The sequence below is a fragment of the Dermacentor silvarum genome, chromosome 3 (assembly GCF_013339745.2).
Source record: "Dermacentor silvarum isolate Dsil-2018 chromosome 3, BIME_Dsil_1.4, whole genome shotgun sequence".
In the NCBI taxonomy this organism is placed as follows: domain Eukaryota; kingdom Metazoa; phylum Arthropoda; class Arachnida; order Ixodida; family Ixodidae; genus Dermacentor; species Dermacentor silvarum.
Genome location: NC_051156.1, coordinates 9807688 through 9826390, shown reverse-complemented (window position 1 = coordinate 9826390; position 18703 = coordinate 9807688). Strand labels below are relative to the sequence as shown.

The following is an 18703-nucleotide window of genomic DNA, read 5'->3' as shown; positions in this document are numbered from 1 at the left end:
TTTGAAGAAAAGTTCATTCTTATACAGGAACTGAACCCAATGCCACAGTCTTTCTTGCGAAGTCAACCTAGCAACTGAGGATAGGATAGGAATAAACTTTATTTGTCCAGCGGTTAAGGCTGTTGGTGCCCGGGGCTAGGCTGCCAGGGGTCCATCGCCGGAGAAAAATCCTTCGAGATCCTCGGCAATGGCCCTGGCCCGCTTGACGGCCCACTCCTGGTCCTTGGGTGCCTCGCTGAGGAGGGCGGCTTGCCATCTCTCAGCGAGGCGCCCCGCTTCAGAAGGTCCTGCTGTTATCTTCCCCCTTCCTCTTGGTCCTTCTTCTTCAGGGCGTTTACATTCCCAAAGTATATGGGCCATATCAGCCCATTCGTGCTCGCACCACGGGCAGCCGGGCGACGGGTGCAGCGCGGGCCACTGCAACTGAGCGAAGTCGATTTCTAGCAGGCAGCAGGGGAATTCTGCTGGAACCGAATGGTCGCACCGTCGGTAACCACTGTAGTGAAAGGCATGTTTCACATAGCGGTGACATGTAGGTGGCAGCATAATTCTGTTCCAGAAAAATTAATGGTTCTTTATGGGTATTGCCACAGATTACATGCACTTCAGCTTTATTGGAAACAATCAGTCAAGTACTGCTTCGGAAACGTGATATTAAACTCAACCCTCTGCAACATACTACTTCTCTGCGAAATCCGAGCGCAAATCAGCCAGTGCAAAGAGTAATCTACACGTGGCACTTCTATTTACACATTAGAAAGACTCTGTAGAATGCGCAGCGTTGAGTTTTTGTGCAGGATTGTAAAGGTTAGATGTGGTTTGTTTCGGGAAGGGAAATTTTTAGGGACACTTGTCTCAAGTGAAGCACTTTTGTGAGAAAATCAACTTAGCTATGGGCTTCATTTTGCCATATGTGTAAGTTCATTTAGGTACTTTGTTAGGTTCCTTGACCTAGTGCTAAGCTTTACCCCAGGGCATGTTTGCTTTAAATATGCCATAAGGTCAAGCAAGCAGTTCTTGCCTGTTGACTTGAGCCACTGATAGAATGAAATGGTCATCACAGCCCTCAAGTCCTCCTTGGAAATGTGCCATCATGAAAACACATGCAGCATTATAGAATAGCCATGATGCCTCTTGGATCAAGCTATCCCAGACCACTCGCTACTGCAGTGTGTAAAATCGTTATCATCATCAGCCTATATTTTATGTCCACTGCAGGACGAAGGCCTCTCCCTGCGATCTACAATTACCCCTGTCTTGCGCTAGCATATTCCAACTTGTGCCTGCAAATTTCCGAACTTCATCATCCCATCTGGTTTTCTGCCGACCTCGACTGCGCTTCCCTTCTCTTGGTATCCATTCTGTAACCCTAATGATCCACCGGTTATCCATCCTACGCATTACATGGCCTGCCCAGCTCCATTTCTTCTGCTTAATGTCAACTAGAATATCGGCTATCCCCGTTTGTTCTCTGATCCACACCGCTCTCTTCCTGTCTCTTAACGTTAGTCCTAAGATTTTTCGTTCCATCGCTCTTTGTGCGGTCCTTAACTTGTTCTCTAGCTTCCTTGTTAACCTCCAAGTTTCTGCCCCATATGTTAGCACCGGTAGAATGCAATGATTGTACACTTTTCTTTTCAGCGACAGTGGTAAGCTCCCAGTCAGAATTTGGCAATGCCTGCCGTATGCACTCCAACCCAATTTTATTCTTCTGTAAATTTCTTTCTCGTGATCAGGGTCCCCTGTGAGTAATTGACCTAGATAAACATACTCCTTTACAGACTCTAGAGGCTGACTGGCGATCCTGAATTCTTGTTTCCTTGCCAGGCTATTGAACATTATCTTTGTCTTCTGCATATTCATCTTCAACCCAAATCTTACACTTTCTCGATTAAGGTCCTCAATCATTTGTTGTAATTCGTCTCCATTGTTGCTGAATAGGACAATGTCATCTGCAAACCGAAGGTTGCTGAGATATTCGCCGGTGATCCTCACTCCTAAGCCTTCCCAGTCTAAGAGCTTGAATACTTCTAAGTATGCAGTGAATAGCATTAGAGAGATTGTGTCTCCTTGCCTGACCCCTTTCTTGATAGGTAACTTTCTACTTTTCTTGTGGAGAACCAAGGTAGCTGTGGAATCCTTGTAGATGTTTGCTAAGATATTCACGTATGCCTCCTGTACTCCTTGATTACGCAATGCCTCTATGACTGCTGGTATCTCTACTGAATCAAATGCCTTTTCATAATCTATGAAAGCCATGTAGAGAGTTTGATTGTACTCCGCAGATTTCTCGATTACCTGATTTATGACATGCCTATGATCAATCGTAGAATATCCTTTCCTGGAGCCAGCCTGTTCTCTTGGTTGGCTGAAGTCAAGTGTTTCCCTGATTCTGTTGGAAATTATCTTGGTGAATATTTTATACAATACTGAAAGCAAGCTAATGGGTCTATAATTCTTCAGTTCTTTAACGTCTCCCTTCTTATGGATTAGTATAATGTTGGCGTTCTTCCAGCTCTCTGGTACACATGAGGTTGTGAGGCATTGCGTATAAAGGGCCGCAAGCTTTTCAAGCATGATATCTCCTCCATCTTTGATTAAATCTTCTGTTATTCCATCTTCTCCAGCAGCTTTTCCCCTGGTCATGTCTTCCAAGGCCCTTCTAACTTCAGCGCTAGTTATAGAAGGAGCCTCTGTATCCGGTTCATCACTATTTTGAATGAACGTAGCTTGGCTGTTTTGGGCACTGTACAGGTCAGTATAGAATTCTTCCACTGCTTTTACTATGTCATCGAAATTGCTAATGATATATACCATGCTTATCTTTCAGTGCATACATCTTGCCTTGTCCTATGCCAAGCTTTCTTCTTACTGATTTAATGCTACGTCCATATTTTACGGCTTCCTCAATCTTTCCCACGTTATAATTTCGAATATCCCTTACTTTTTTCTTGTTGATTAGTTTTGACAGTTCAGCGAAGTCTATCTGATCTCTTGAGTTGGACATTTTCAACTCAAAATCGTTATGCTCGACATCAAAGATGTGACTAAGGGAAATGGCTCGCAAGAGAATACAAGGACGTATGCCATCATAATCTAATGCACAATCCAAAGAAGATTGCTTCCAAACATGTTGTCAGTGTCGTGTGCTCTGCTCTATCCTTGCCTACTCTATGTGCCGGCAGGTAGACCAAGACAACATGCAAAAAAAAGATGCACAAAAGGACACAAAATAAAATAAGAGTAATGCCAGCATGAAGTAATGTGCGATACTGGGCTTTCATGCGGAAAGCATTACATAGGTCAGATGGCAAGATGTCTTGACAGAGCACAAGAGAATGCTGCCGTGCTAAGCATGCAAGCAGGCCATCTGCCATTTCACTGCAAACCGTGTATATGCAGGCCACAGCTTAATCACGCACGTGTCATATATAAGAACCGTGAAAAAGTGGCAGAGAGCTCTGTCCATCACCCTCGTATAGAAGAAATGTCTTCGCAGCCAAATTCACTTCACTAAAGCAATTTCGGGCTAGTTGGTCTTGCATAATTGAAAAATCATAGCACATTAAACGAGGGACAACTGTAGAAGGTCTTGTTTCCGTGATCGTTCGTTGTCTAATATGCTGCGATTTATTTTTTTAGGCAAGATTGGACAACAGTGAATGCAGATACATGTATCAGCATCTTTTTGAATGTGTCTTCGTCATTAGTACTCATATACCCTGTGATCATCATTAAACATTTATTTGGTAGAACAGCAATGCGTCATTTTCCTTCCATGTTGTCAACATAAGCGTCTACTGATATACCAAAAGGTATCGGCAAACCACCTCAGCTGAGAACTACCGTACTGCTGTGAATGTTCGCATCCTGCTAGGCCATAGGCAACATCGCCTCCGATGAATGGGTACCTCGCTGCTGCTTTATTGCTGCATAACTCGGACAAACCACAGCATCGGCTTCTCCGTCTCTTGCTGGTTTATCCTTCAAATTGGTACTGCCAGGGCAAATCATGAAGCATATCTGGAGCTGCCAGAACTGCTGCTCACAAACCTCCACTCGTGACTTTATCATTTTGAAATCTATGGGTTCCTTGGGCATTGTGTGCTCGTTAGGAAATCTTAGCATGTAGTTCCAGCCCATGGGCGGCGCTTATTCATCTGGTGGGTGCTGTGTCCCAAAATGGGTGCCAGTAGGTTCAATATCTTTGGCATGCTTAAACTCCTGTCCTTGACACACCAATTTCACCGGTATTCAAGATCCTGAAGCCACTGTTTATTTATTTTTCACTGTACCTGGTCAGATTTGTCAGAACCCCTGATGACGTTCGTCTTGGCATTGCCTTTCTCATTAACTTTCTCCTCTTCACCTTGTTCATCATTATCATCCTCGTAGAAAACCAATATGACCTTGTGGCTTTTCTGCACCTTAAGTACTGTCGGATAGCCTGGGAAATCAGAGAAGACCTGTCAACCACAGGTAGACCCTGTAGAAAGTAGCACCAAGATCACCAGACATACTGAGGCAAAGTGGATAACTGGGGGAGGCAAGATTCGCATCGGTTATACTTATGATACTGACACTTAATCATGTCTGTGTTGACATTTAGTGCGACAGTGAAGGCCTTCATGTGTGACTGCACTTCTACTTAGGCTGTTGGTGGTATTCCTCTTTATTATGCTAATATTGGTTAAGTGTCCAGGTGTGATCGTTTAGATCTAAGTGAACCTTTAAGTACCCCTACTTTGTGCATCGATACGGCTCCATTTGGCCACACTGATATACCTTAAGAGGGTCAACTGCCTTGTACTGATGGCACTTCCTCTGTGGAGTCCTTATTTGGGATACCATCTGTCTGGCCATATTGCTTGATAGAGCTAGCATCACAGTTTGTGGGGTCTCACACGTGCTCTTGGTACAAAGGAACGACAACACAGTAGTGCAAACAAACAAAAGGGCATTTATTGCACCTTTCATACACTAATACACGCTAGCCAAAATACTACCCATTGAACATTCACATGGGTGCGCGACAAATGAAGAAAGTCCGACTCACCGCTATTGGATAGCGAGCGAATATGTTCGCCCCATGCTATGACACCATCACCTAGTCGGTCACGTGTACGGTCACGCGAACGGTGGCGCAGTCGAACAATCCGTGTTCGTCCCTACCGGTGCCCTGCTCCTAGCCACGCGAGACGGTCTCTCGAAGCGTGGCTAGGGGGTCGGTGAGCGATGCGGACATCCCGCACGTGCGCCGATCCACGCTTCGAGAGACCGTCTCGCGTGGATCGGCGCACGTGCGGGATGTCCGCATCGCTCACCGACCCCCACCCGAAGAGGAACAGCCTTCTCCCTTTTGCGCCCACGTAAACCCCCCCCCCCCCCCCCCCCGCAGTCAGGTGGCACTAGCAGCGCAACACTAGCGCTACCTCTCGTAGTACACTGCAACTCCGCCGCCGTAAAGCTACGCACGAAGCCGGGTCGGCGGAGGAGTTTTGTAGGAGTCGCCGTGCTTGTCAGAATGACAAATCAAGCATTCCTGCTCGTTTCTGACAGGTCTCTGCATGGTAAACAGGACAGGATATTTTCTGCCGTGAATGGAGTAACTGACCATCTAACACTTTGAAACCACCATTTGAAGCTCAAATCACCACGGTCTTGACCACAGCTTCCCAACGCCTAAAGGGCAACTAAAGGAAAATATTAAGTCGAGCTAGATTCTGATTAGTCTTCTGTAATTATGAATTCATCATTCGTAGTGAGAACAGAGCTTTTTCAGGCAAAAAAAATTACAAAAGTGAAAAATGTGAGTGGTGCCACCTATTGTGGATTATGTTACCTCTCCTGAGACCTCAGCAGTGGCCAATTCACAAAGAGCGTCATAAAGGGAGGTCATGTGGAGATTGTGTCAACTCTTCACTCGAGTTTTTCAAATTCACCAGCAGCAGCGGAACTTTTGGCGGCAATTTTTATGCAACAAAGTGACATACTGGCACACAGAAAACGATGATAGACTTTTAGACTATTAATCTATCAATCTAGCTCATTTTAATATTGTTACGAGACTGCGCACAATGGGACAAAGATGACGTTGATCATTTGGGTGAAGAAGACGATTGAAGAGATTGTCTTTCCGCCATCTTGGCAGTGCTACAGCTCGCTGTATATATTTTGTAAATATATTTTCAGTTATACCGTTTCCTGTGACATTTTGGGGGAGGTGCTGGGTAATACTCAAGATGGAACTCCGCAGTGGACGTGTCCTGGCAAGTTCCACAATGTCGACAGGCGGGGATATTGCGTCAACCGCAACACCGGCACCCCAGCCAGTGATCTTGATCCAACCCCGAGACCCAGGATCCTTTTGCGGCACTGACAACGTCGACTTTGATGACTGGATTAGGAATTACGAGCACATCGCAACCAACAATCGGTGGGACCCGACAGTGACACTCGCTAATGTGGGTTTCTACCTGAGTGGGACAGCACGCGTCTGGTTTGACTCATGAAACGGAGCTGACCAGCTGGGATCTATGTAAGCAGAAGCTTCGTGACCTATTTGGCAAACCAATTGGCCGCCAGAGCCCCGCTTCGAAAGATCTCTCCTGTCGCGCCCAATCTCCCACCGAGTCGTACGTGTCGTACATCCTTGATGTTATCGCCCTTTGCCGCCGAGTTGATGCCACCATGACCGAGGCGGACAAAGTAAGTCACGTCCTGAAAGGCAATGCTGATGATGCTTTAAACTTGCTGGTCTTTAAGGACTGCTCGACCGTTGAAGACATTATCAAGGAATGCCGGTGTTTTGAAGCACTGAAGAGTCACCGCATCGCCCAACAATTCATGCGGCTTCCAAACACGGCCGCTACATCGTCTTGCGCGGACGTTCAGCCAACCAATCAGCAACCGACCACCGATAGCCTTGTCCGCATCGTGCGTCGTGAAATTGAGGCGGCATCACCACCTTCCTATTTCGCATGCCCTTCCGACGACTCCCAACCGACAGTCTCTTTAATCCAAGCCGTCGTGAAGGAAGAACTAGCTAACGCAGGACTCCAGCCTGTTGCATCCCTGCCTCACCCTCGGGTCAATGCTGTTCTTCCGTCTTACAGAAATACAGTGACGTTGCGCCGCTATCGTGATCCAGCCCAGTGGAGAACGCAGGACGATAAGACCATATGTTTTCATTGCCACGGCGTTGGACATATTTCCCATCACTGCCGGTATCGCCAACCTTCCTCCCCTCGCTCATTTTTTTACACTCGCCGCGACAACAATCAGTCCCTGCAGTTTGCCGCTCGTAACAACTCACCGCTCCGAGATGCTCCTGTACCAACCCGCAGCTCCAGCCGTTCACCTTCTCCGCACGATCGTCGTTCCCAGTCCCCTCTGCCCCGCTGCTATTCATCGCGGCACCCCTCTGGCCGCTCTTCCCAGGAAAACTGAGCAATGCAGCTCCCGTAGGTGACGCTGCATTGGACCCACGACCTGAAAAGCCTCTTTTGACCTTGCCCACGCACGAGAACCAACTTGCCATAGAAGTGGATGGCCTACCCGTTACCGTCCTTATCGACACCGGTCCGCATATTTGTGTCATGAGCTCTGATCTCCGTGAACGCTTACACAAAGTGCTCACACCTGCAGAGTCCCGTGTTGTGCGTGTCGCTGACGGTGGAACTCCAGCCATGCTTGGAATGTGCACCGCACGCGTTAGCGTCGCTGGCCGACACACGTCCGTGTTGTTTCATGTTCTTCGCCACTGCCCTCATGACGTAATCCTTGGACTTGATTTATTGACTGACCACTCCGCTGTAATTGACTGCTCGGCCGGTGTCGTTGAACTTGACTTTCCCGCTTCACTAGACGCTCCTGACGTAGTCCAGAGCCAGCTCTCTTGTGCCGAGTTTGTTCGTTTGCCACCCCAAGCACTCACCTGTATTGTCGCTGTACCTTGCCCCAGTGTACCGGATGGTGACTATGTGGTTACTCCATCTACCAGTGTCCTTTCGCCGCACAACATTTCCTTTCCCCACACTGTTGTGACTGTTGCGACAAACCAGACTTGCCTGCCCCTCTTGAACTTTGTACTCTGTCCTCAAGTTCTTCCCGAAGGCATAGTTTTGGCCACCCTGTCACCATCAGATGAGTGCCAGATTTCATCGCTGTCACCTGATCCCACGTCAGCAATTTTGTCCGCCGACGCGCCCACTTCTCCGTCGGTACAGAGCGCTATCACAAAGATGATTTCCCCGGACCTTCTGCCCTCCAAAGTCGACGACCTCCGTCATTTGCTCGTCACATACTCCGACAATCTTCGACTTTGACGGCCGTTCCTTAGGTCAAACCTCTCTCGTCAAACATCGCATACATACTGGCGATGCGCCTCCGATTCACCGGCGACCTTATCGCGTGTCACCATCCGAGCGCCAAGTTCCAAGTTATTCAACAAGAGGTTCACAAGATGCTGTCAAAAGGCATTATTGAGTCGTCCGCGAGACCATGGGCTTCCCTTGTTGCCTTAGTTAAAAAGAAAGACAACAGTTGACGATATTGCGTTGATTATCGGCATCTCGATAAGATCACCAAGAAGGATGTATATCCTCTTCCACAAATTGATGACGCTCTGGATTGCCTTCACGGCGCGACCTATTTTTCATCCATCGACCTGCGCTCTGGTTACTGGCAGATCGCCGTGGGCGACAGGGACCGTGAAAAGACAGCATTTGTTACAGCTAACGGCCTCTATCAGTTCAAAGTTATGTCATTTGGTTTGTGCAATGCCCCGGCCACATTCGAGCGAATGGGGGACACGCTGTTGCACAGCTTTAAATGGTCTACCTGCCTGTGCTACCTGGACGACGTGATCGTGTTCTCCCCGACATTTGCCACACACCTCACACGTCTTTCATCCATCCTGTCGGTGTTTCGTGTGGCTTGGCTACAACTTAATTCTTTGAAATGCCACTTCGGTCGCCGCCAAATTACCATCCTCGGGCATCTCGTCGATTCAACTGGCGTCCATCCCGACCCCGCCAAGGTTTGTGCTATCATCGAGTTCCCTGTACCAACTTGTGCCAAGGATGTTCGGAGCTTTGTGGGCTTGTGCTCGTATTTCCGCCGATTTGTCAGGAATTTTGCAGACATAGCCCGTCCACTAAACAGATCTTCTCAGGAAAGACGCTCCGTTTTCATGGGGTTTCGTTCAAGACACAGCCTTTTCACAACTTATCACACGCTACTCACTACTCCGCTGATTCTCGCCCACTTTGATCTCAATGCTCCAACTGAAGTACGCAAAGACGCGAGTGGCTATGGCATTGGTGCTGTTTTAGCCCAATGCAAACGTGCTTGTGATCGAGTTATTGCCTACGCCAGCCGGCTCCTTTCCCCTGCCGAGCGCAATTATTCCATTACCGAGCGCGAGTGCCTCGCTCTTGTTTGGGCAGTTGGCAAATTTCGCCCCTACTTATACGGGCGCCCTTTTACTGTTACCACTGACCACCACGCTCTGTGCTGGCTTTCGAGCCTCAAGGACCCCACTGGGCGTCTTGGTCGCTGGGCTCTACGTCTACAAGAATTCACGTACACTGTGGTCTACAAGTCTGGCCGACTACACCAGGATGCCGACTGCTTGTCTCGGCACCCCGTTGATGCCCCCGAAGCTACCACGGAGGATACATCGCCTGGCCTTTTCTCGCTCTCCACTTTCAGCCACATTGGTGACGAGCAACGGCGGGACACGTCTCTAAATGATCTCATCAACGGCCTGCAGTCTGGCTCAGCGGACCGGTCACTTCGCCTGTTTGTCATTGTAAATGGCACATTATATCACCGTAACATGCACCCCGAGGGATCGGAACTACTACTCGTCGTTCCCGCACACCTTCGGGCGACCGTACTCGAGCAACTGCATGATGTCCCAACAGCTGGCCACCTTGGTGTTTCCAGGACGTATGACCGTGTACGGGGGCTCTTTTTCTGGCCCAGTCTCTACCATTCTGTTCAACGTTATGTCGCTGCCTGCGCGTCGTGCCAACGCCGGAAGAGGCCATCTCTTCCTCCAGCTAGACTCCTCCAGCCTATTGACATACCCACTGAGCCATCTTTTCGTGTTGACCTCGACCTTCTCGGCCCCTTCCCTCTCTCCACCGCTGGCAATAAATGGATTGCCGTTGCTACGAATTATGCGACCCGTTACGCTATCACAAGACCTCTCCCGACCAGTTGCGCTACAGACGTCACCGACTTCTTGATGCAAGACGTAATTTTACGTCACGGCGCTCCTCGTCAGCTTCTCACCGACCGGGGTCGCTACTTCTTAGCTAAAGTCATTGAAGACTTACTTCGTTCTTGTGCCACCAAACACAAACTTACGACTGCGTACCACCCCCAAACGAACGGTCTTACTGAACGTCTGAATCGCACTATCACTGATATGCTCTCTATGTATGTTTCTTCTGATCGCCATGACTGGGACACTGCGCTACCTTTTTTCACTTTTGCCTATAACTCCTCACGCCATAACACCGCCGGCTACTCTCCCTTCTATCTGCTATACGGATGAGAACCAACGCTCCCTTTCGACACTTATTTTGACCCCTGACGCACTGCCTACTGAATACACGCGTGATGCCATTGCTACAGCAGAAAAGGCACGTCACATTGCCCGTCTTCGCCTTTCGGCGTCGCAGTCACGGCAGAACTTGTTGTCCGACGCCCACCACTGGGACGCCCGCTTCAGTGCGGGTGATCTTGTCCTTGTCTGGTCCCCGTCTCGGCACATTGGCCTTTCTGAAAAACTACTTTGGAGATACTCTGGCCCCTATCGCGTCCTGCAACAATTGACAGATGTCACTTATGAAATAGCCCCACTCGATCCTACCACGTCTTCTCCTTCCTCAGACGTCATGCACGTGGCCCGCCTCAAGCCATACCTCGCACATACCTCGCGTCTTAGGCGCCGGGTCGGCGCTTTGCTATAGGCAATTCACTGAATAAATCAAGGAAAGTGATGCTACTTTGGAGATACTCTGGCCCCTATCGCGTCCTGCAACAATTGACAGATGTCACTTATGAAATAGCCCCACTCGATCCTACCACGTCTTCTCCTTCCTCAGACGTCATGCACGTGGCATAATAGTGGGGCTCTTAGGCATCTTGCATTACTGAAGAAAGTAGAGCTCATAGAGCAACTTGTTTCTTTTCTTTTTTTTTTAACGATAAGCCTTCGGGTTCTCGCATGGGCCTGGACTTTGTGGTGGAGCTCTTGTAGCTGGCCTAGATCAAATGACACTGAGGCTGTCTTCAGGTTTTGAGGAGGATTTCAAAATAGATCCGGATGGCGAGCTGCTTGTTGCCAGCTGGTACCAGTTACCAGTTCGGTTACCAGCTAGGCTTCCCTAGCTGGTAACCGAACCCATGACCTCATTTTAAACAGTCTAAGCCCTTCCGAGAAAAGGTAGCGCAGTTTTTGGCTGCATTGGTGAATGCTTTAGCAGTGAATTCACCTGGTGTTTGGTTCTGTTTTCATGCTTAGTTAGCCGAGTAATTCCCCCGTACCAAGTGGGAGGCAAGCACAGCATATTGCTGCATTTTTGGATTTTGATTTACCCCTTGTCTCTGCCCATGCTTACTAGTTAGTGGTATAGGCACATTTGGTTTTTCTTTGACTTGTTCACTGTGCTTCATTCTTGACATAGCTGAGCATAGGGAAAGTTTAACTAGTTGGTATATTGCTAGTAAGCACCAATAAATTAGTGAAGGTCAAGGTTCAGGAAAGCATCGTCAAATTAGAGCTCCAAATTAAATTGATTGGCAGTAGTGCGTGAGGTTGTGCCTATCCGGGCTTCCATGGCGTAATGGTGCTATAAGCAGCAATGCATTAATAATACTTGTTGCATTAATGCACATCTGCCTGTTAATCAAGCCAAGCATCTCAGTTCTAGCTGCAGCATGCAAAGGTGAAAAGGCAGGCACTTTATGGGTTTTCGTTTGGCTCTGTTACTGCCACGCCTAAGCAGCCGCAACTACTTTGTACACTTGGTCATGGCATTGTTGCAAGTAGCTTCGGTGCCGCAGCTTCCATTTGCCCATTTAGTAGATTGACGCACTGTCGGAGAAGCCCAAATCACATTTGTCCCAAGTGACCGAATGGGTGGTTCTGGACTGCACCTGTGATGTCTAGCAATAACTGCTCGGTGCAAGGTCAATTGGAAAATGGCACCAAAAGATTGCGCGCACAGCTTTATTGAAGTGCAAGTTTGCATATGGCCTCTTCAAGAGCATAATTACGGGTGCAAAAGGGTGATCGCCGTGCCATCACCACAACCTGCCAGCAGCAAGACATGCATGCTTATTGATAATTCCTTGCATGCATATCTTGTGCATGTGCATGGCACTTGTGATTTTGAACCCAGCAGCTGTTGTCAGGTGCTGCTTGTGTAGCTCGGAGCCAGCCATTGAACTATGCCAGACTAGTGGGATTTGATCAGTACTCTTGTGCTTGGAATTTTGATGCTTCTGGTTAACTTCCTTCACTGCTGGAGAACACCAAGATTGGGATAACAGCAAGGCTGTTTTTTGGGTCACACAGTATGTGTAGCGCTTGAAGAGCAATGAGTGAGGGGACATCGCAGAGTGGAAATAATTAAGCAGGATGAGTGCTTGACCTAATCGATTTCATTTCCTTCGAAGTTCAAAAAAATAAATTCAGTTGCAGATTTAAATTGTGCACTGCAAGTAAATTGCTCACAACATTGCAGAAAGTGTGATTCAGTGCACACTTCAGTGATGGAGGAAAAGCTCAGTGCAAGCGAAAGATAGTGTAATCATGTTGCATGAGAAAACTTGCAACTGAAATCGCCTTCATTTCCTCTAGCCAAAGGTTGGCATACTTGCTCACGACTACACGGACTCATATTTGCTCTGCACTCATTTTAACCCTTTATTGATGAGTGTTGCGTAAAGACAACATAGCTGATGAAAAGTGTTTCTTCCTCAGTTTTGGCATTGTGTACAAAGCATTTGGCTAAATGTCTTTGGCCAGCATCAAATGACAGGCAGCAAGTGTCATTTGTTGGTTTAGAGCATGAACACAGGATGAGGAAAAAGTTTGGCACACAACTCGCATTCTTTTGAAAGCACAGTCAAAGGAGACAGACCGATGCATCCCCGGCTGCAGTGGTATCACACTTGTGACGTAAAGCCATTGAAATGTGCATCTATGGTTCACATATTACGAGAGCCATCTGTACAAATTCCAAACAAAGCCATAGGTGGCTTGGGGTGAAGCTCGCATCTAGTTTCCTGCCTGGTGTTTCCCCCATATTGCTGAAAACGTTTCTGCTAAATATTTGTTCTTTTTGTTGTAAAGTATATGTTTTCGATGTTCTTTTCACGTTTAGATAGGAAATAAAAATTTATTTCAGGTATTTATATGTGTCATCATTAAAGATGTGTGATAGAGCGTTAGTGAGAGACAAAGGGTACGCGTAGACATGAGTACGGGGGGAATGGGAGTGAGCGCCAGTTATTGTGAGTAGGTATGAAATTTTGTGACAGTGAGTTTGAGTAGGTGGAAGTATCAATGCGAGTGACTGTCGGTGAGTGTGACTAGAAGCGAGTATATATGCAAGTGGGAGTGAGCATGAGTAGGGGTCGGTAAGCGTAAATGCAAGCAACTCTAAACGCTAGGGAGGGTTGTTTAGTAGGAGCATGAGTGAGTGCACATGAGTGTGGATGAGCGCATAGCCTACAAAAATATTGGTGAGTATCCACTTATTCTGCCAAGCTGACGGAGAGTAAAACTGTAGAGCAAACAGACTTCCTGACGCAGCTTGGACTTTTTCAACTTTTACTGTTGTCACCCTTTTGCTGCCAATGGCCAGATAGCATAGTTCATTACGTCGCTTCTGTGGCCCCCACAAGTACCAAGTTGCAGCACGGCAAAGCACCAGCAGTGTCGCCAGAGCATAATCGTTAATGCTGCCTTGAAACGGGTGATGCGTTCCCACTGAACTGTCTATAGATGGCGTATGCAAGAACTTCAGTGGTCATGTTGCAGACCTTTGTTTGCAACTAAATAAAAAGGTCAAGGGCCGGCTCATTCCACTAATTTTGGAAAGTCTTCATGCTGAGCTGTAGAATGCTGTTGTGCCATGGAAGAAATAAAAAGGTCGCAGAGGCCTCAGTCCAGACTGCATGCAACAGCAAGTGACAGTACATTGTTTTCTGTGCGGGACCTTTTTTTCCCCATCTACCTTGTCCACCCTTTGCATACCATGTGAAACAGGAGTGAGGCATGGTGAAGAGAGATGGGTTGAAGGGGAAGAACTTGGACCAGGGGAAAATTAAATTTGTAATGTGCCAAGAGTCATGCTGCACTGTCATCTTGCATTCACTCTCTCCCTCTGTAGAACTTTGTTACAAGAATGTAATTGTAAATTTTGAAACGAATCCTGCTGCGTCAAAAGTATATAAAGCTGGGCAAATTGGGATGGTTGCGTCCTTGTAAATTGTGCAGTTAAGCCGATGTATGTGTTGCCGACGTACTCGCACGTACTCATTCGACCCTCGTAAATTTTGATAGCTGTAGAGGTAAGTGCGAAAGGAAATGTGCTACTCATGCCACTCACTGCTAGAAAACACAGCCGCACGTAGCTATCTCAAACACTGCAGCACAGCATAGGTATGGGGCACCTGTGGAGGCACCATGAACTCAACCGTCAGTTGAGAGCATAGCCTCCGAGTTTTGTACATTGTAGGTGCCAAACTCGGAAGTAGTGGCGTCTACATGAACATTCCAAATCAAATCCGAACTGCGTACCACGGTGGCATTCAGTAGGAAGAGCGTTGTAGGCACTCCTCTGCAGCACCGTAGACTTTGCAGTGCAAGGCTATGAAGAAAGGCCGAGAGCACCACGAAGGGGATCACAGGCCAATTTGATTGCCAATAACTCGGCTTCTGCTGAACGCATTGAAGTACCTTTTGCTGCAGCAAATTTCTGGAATAGACTACCTTAATTTTCAATGCATTTCTCGACTTCTGTAAAAAGTGGTTCAGGTCGCTTCAAAGTTTTGTTTTCAGAGCTTTGGACATAACTATTCTAAAATCAAATTGGCACTTTCTGCATTTTTAAAAAAAGTAAATTGAAACCAAGCACTGAGAATGAGCCATGGACCTTAGTGCTGCACACTATACACCTATCTGTAGTGCCTAGCCTCTGTTTAGCCTGACACCTCCCCTGCCCCCGATCTCCCAGCAATGCATCATAGTGCATTGCTGCTCGAGTGTACCGTGCAATTTTTTGCAGGAGCACCTTCCTGAGTAAACATTGGTCAGTAGTTCAGTGCTTATTCCATGTACCTCTCCCTAGTATCTTCCTTTGTTATGCAATCTTTGTTATGCAACCTGCAGCGCAGATGTGACCTGGCTGTTGGTTTTTGTGCATTGCAGGACAGTCAGATGGACATCTATATTGGCGGTCTACATGACCGGAACCGAGCGCTCAATGGGGACCTTGTGGCTGTGAAGATCAAGCCGCAAGAGGAGTGGAAGGCAGGTTCTATTTTATATTTTTTCCTCTCTCTCTCTCTCTCTCTCTCTCTGTGGTAAGCTGCATTTTGTGTTTGTTCGCTATGTTGGCTGATCATGCCAACACGTCAAGTGCTTCAGAACCTTTTGTCAGAGCAGCATGTGCTGAGCATTCTTCAAGAATGTGTTTATGTTCTTGCCATGGGTGCCTTTGCAAAGCAGTAAATGCTGTACTGCTGTGACAGTGATGGACGTTTCCTCAATTGGCAAGTCTTTGTTCACAATTCTCTTTAGATAATACACTTGATGGCGCAGTCATACGTACGCAGTCATCCTGAGCCATTTTGGCTGCCTCCACTCCTTCTCTGGCCCTCCGATCAGCACTTATGTCAACAACACAATTTAGGCTTGCAACAGCAGTTCTTAAACTGACACTTGGTGCCCTTTCTGTCTTTCGCAAACATTGTAGTCATGCTCATGGAGGAGCCATCTAAACGTAGTCCCATTTTCATATGCTTCCACAAAACACGCATGCACTAAAACAGGCTTTGGGCTAATTGATGGTTTCTTTGCTACTTGAACTGGAGTACAAAAGGGCATGCCTGCTTTTAGCTTGAATATTGTGGGGTCTCTGGCGTGCTCTCAGGGCAAAGGAAGGACAACGCAGTAGTGGAAACAAGCCGAAAGAGCATTTATTGCACCTTCTATAACATAGGCAAGCTAGCTAGCGCATACGCGCAAACGGCAAGGCGTCTGCGGGACCGTCCCACAGACGCCTTCCCACCACTGCACATGCTGCGTGGGCAAGCTGAATTCCAGGAGATACGAGAGCCATGCGAGGAGAACAACGTAAGGGTATGCGAGGGAGTCGAGCATGCCTACAATTTACAAGTTGAGTAACTTTCATTTGCCCACGTCAATGTTTTCTTTTTTTTTCTGCTACCTTCGGATGATACAAGAAACACATTGTAGCACAGCACTTAGTGGATGAAGGGCCTGTCTACCGTTTTTCAAGGATCTTCTATTTTGTAGCACAATAGAAAGCCTACCATCCGAAGTGTCCAGGCGTGCAGTTGTTTCTCAGGAAAGCGAGTAGAAATTTTTCGAACAATATTTCGATCTGCGTAGTCTCTTAAATCTGTACAAACACCAACAACAGTGATTACTGGATGGGGATGGCAATGTCGAAGGCCATGCATCAACGCACTACTCCAATCCGCCTTCGTTCGTTTGCACAATGCGGTGCTGCTTTTCAACACACTAGCTGGAAACAAGAGATTACTCTCTCATACAAAGAAAAGTTAGCACAAGCTCATAAAATGCAATTTCAAGGAATGCAATATTGTATTCAAGCGAAATAACTCCCCTTGCACGGCTTTTTGTTTACATGACGGCACGCAGATTGGTTCCACTGTTACGCCGTCGAGCACCGCCGTGTTGCAGAACTTTCAGAGCCGAATTAAAAATGCGATTCCTTGTTTATGGGATACAAGCATGCTCGTTTCCACCAGTATATGACATACATTCTTCTCATTCCCACCACATTCCAAAGACATGTTCCTAACAGTAGACAGCCCCTGTAAAATAATGTTGCAGGGCCCCTTAAAGTGTAGTTAAAAGTAATGCTTTATTCTAAAAAACGTTTACACCCTTTCGAGTGTAATTGTACACAAACAATAATACAGTGAACTTCCGTTAATTGGATGTTGACGGGACCAATCAAATTAAGCAGATTATCCGGAGGGTCGAATTAAACACAATGCAGAAAAAACCCCAAAACACACTGCAGATTCATTTGGCAATATTTGGCCAATTCTAACACACCCCCGAATCAAATGCGTGCCCACCTTCTATGTGTCCGAAGTCGAAAACTGGCATAGAAATAACATTAAAGCTTCTAAACAACGTAGAAATGTAACGCACACCCCATTTCTTATCAAGAAAAATGGGCAAGGGTCCAATATGTGTTGCACATCGAGGCTCTTTTCCTAAGGTCAGCTTCGCCGCAATACATTCGTTATGCAGTAAAGCATACAAATGCCGTGAAGGCGATCATAGTTTTGTGTCCGATTGCAACACGCTGGCAATGTTCAGCCCAAATTTCGTTTTAAAAGGAAGGCGCCCGTTAGGATCGGGTAAATACCGTAATCAGACATTGTGAGTGCTTTTCTGTATATTTATTCCAGAGTCGTGCTTGAAATAAATCATTTGGGAGTCAAAAATAAGCCGCCTGTGTCGTTGTGTGCGTGTTTCTTTTGCCTTTTGTATGGGTGCTTTTTGCGGTAAGTATGTCACTCGGACATTGTGTGCTGCGGTTATTGCTTGAAAATCCTCCTAGGGCAGGCCGAAAATAGCCGTTTTTGATGGGAGATGGTGTGTGCTCAATGCATCCACTGTCCCCTAAGCTCTGCTGAGACACATGCTGCGTCTAAAGAGGTCGCTATTGGGGTCACCATAGGGGTCAGATGCTGGTCAAGTTCGAATTACCTGCGAAGACGAACTTTAAGATCAAAATAATGAAAGTTTGGACCCATAGAAATGCATGAGCACTAGTCAGGACTGTCAGTCAGGATCGAATGAACGGAAGTCTATGTAGTGAGCTGCCTTGCTTGCATTTTCTTTCTTGAAAACTCTGTGCTCACTACATTTCTGTCAAAAATGTTACGTCATGTTGATAATACACATGCCGTTCGTGACCTGGAAGTACTGGGTGCACAGCAGGAAAGAAAGCAATGGCACACAAGGTAGATGATTATTGTTTGGGCACACGGTAAGCTACCCTAATGGTGCAGACATTTCTTAGAGTGCTGTTGATGTCTCATGTCTTCTCCATCTTATGTTTTTTACTGTGTGCTAGAATAATCAAAAATGAAATACCAACCAGGCCAATCTTGGTCAATTTTGCCACTAGGTCTTTTACATGAAATGAAAACAATTCAGAGGCAGCGTTTGTTCAGTTGACCATAGCTAAAAGCATTTGGGTGTGTCCAGTTTTTGTCTATAAAGGTTAGGAGTAGGCTAATTAATAATCCATGAGTAGTTGAGGCGTGAGACTATAGTACTTTTGTTTGTAATTATGATCATTTCATGCCTGACAGCTGTTACAGTTTTATTGCAAAATGCCCGATTTCTAGTACTTGTTTACGATTGTCGTATTGACACCAATAT

General features: G+C 46.9%; 1 protein-coding gene across 1 annotated transcript in view; it reads left to right on the top strand.

Annotated features, from left to right (window-relative positions):
* LOC119445315 (DIS3-like exonuclease 2) overlaps positions 1-18703 on the top strand; it is a 129470-nt gene that overhangs the window by 32467 nt on the left and 78300 nt on the right. The window contains 1 exon segment of the mRNA XM_037709629.2: positions 15458-15559. Coding sequence (XP_037565557.1) covers positions 15458-15559 — 102 coding nt within the window.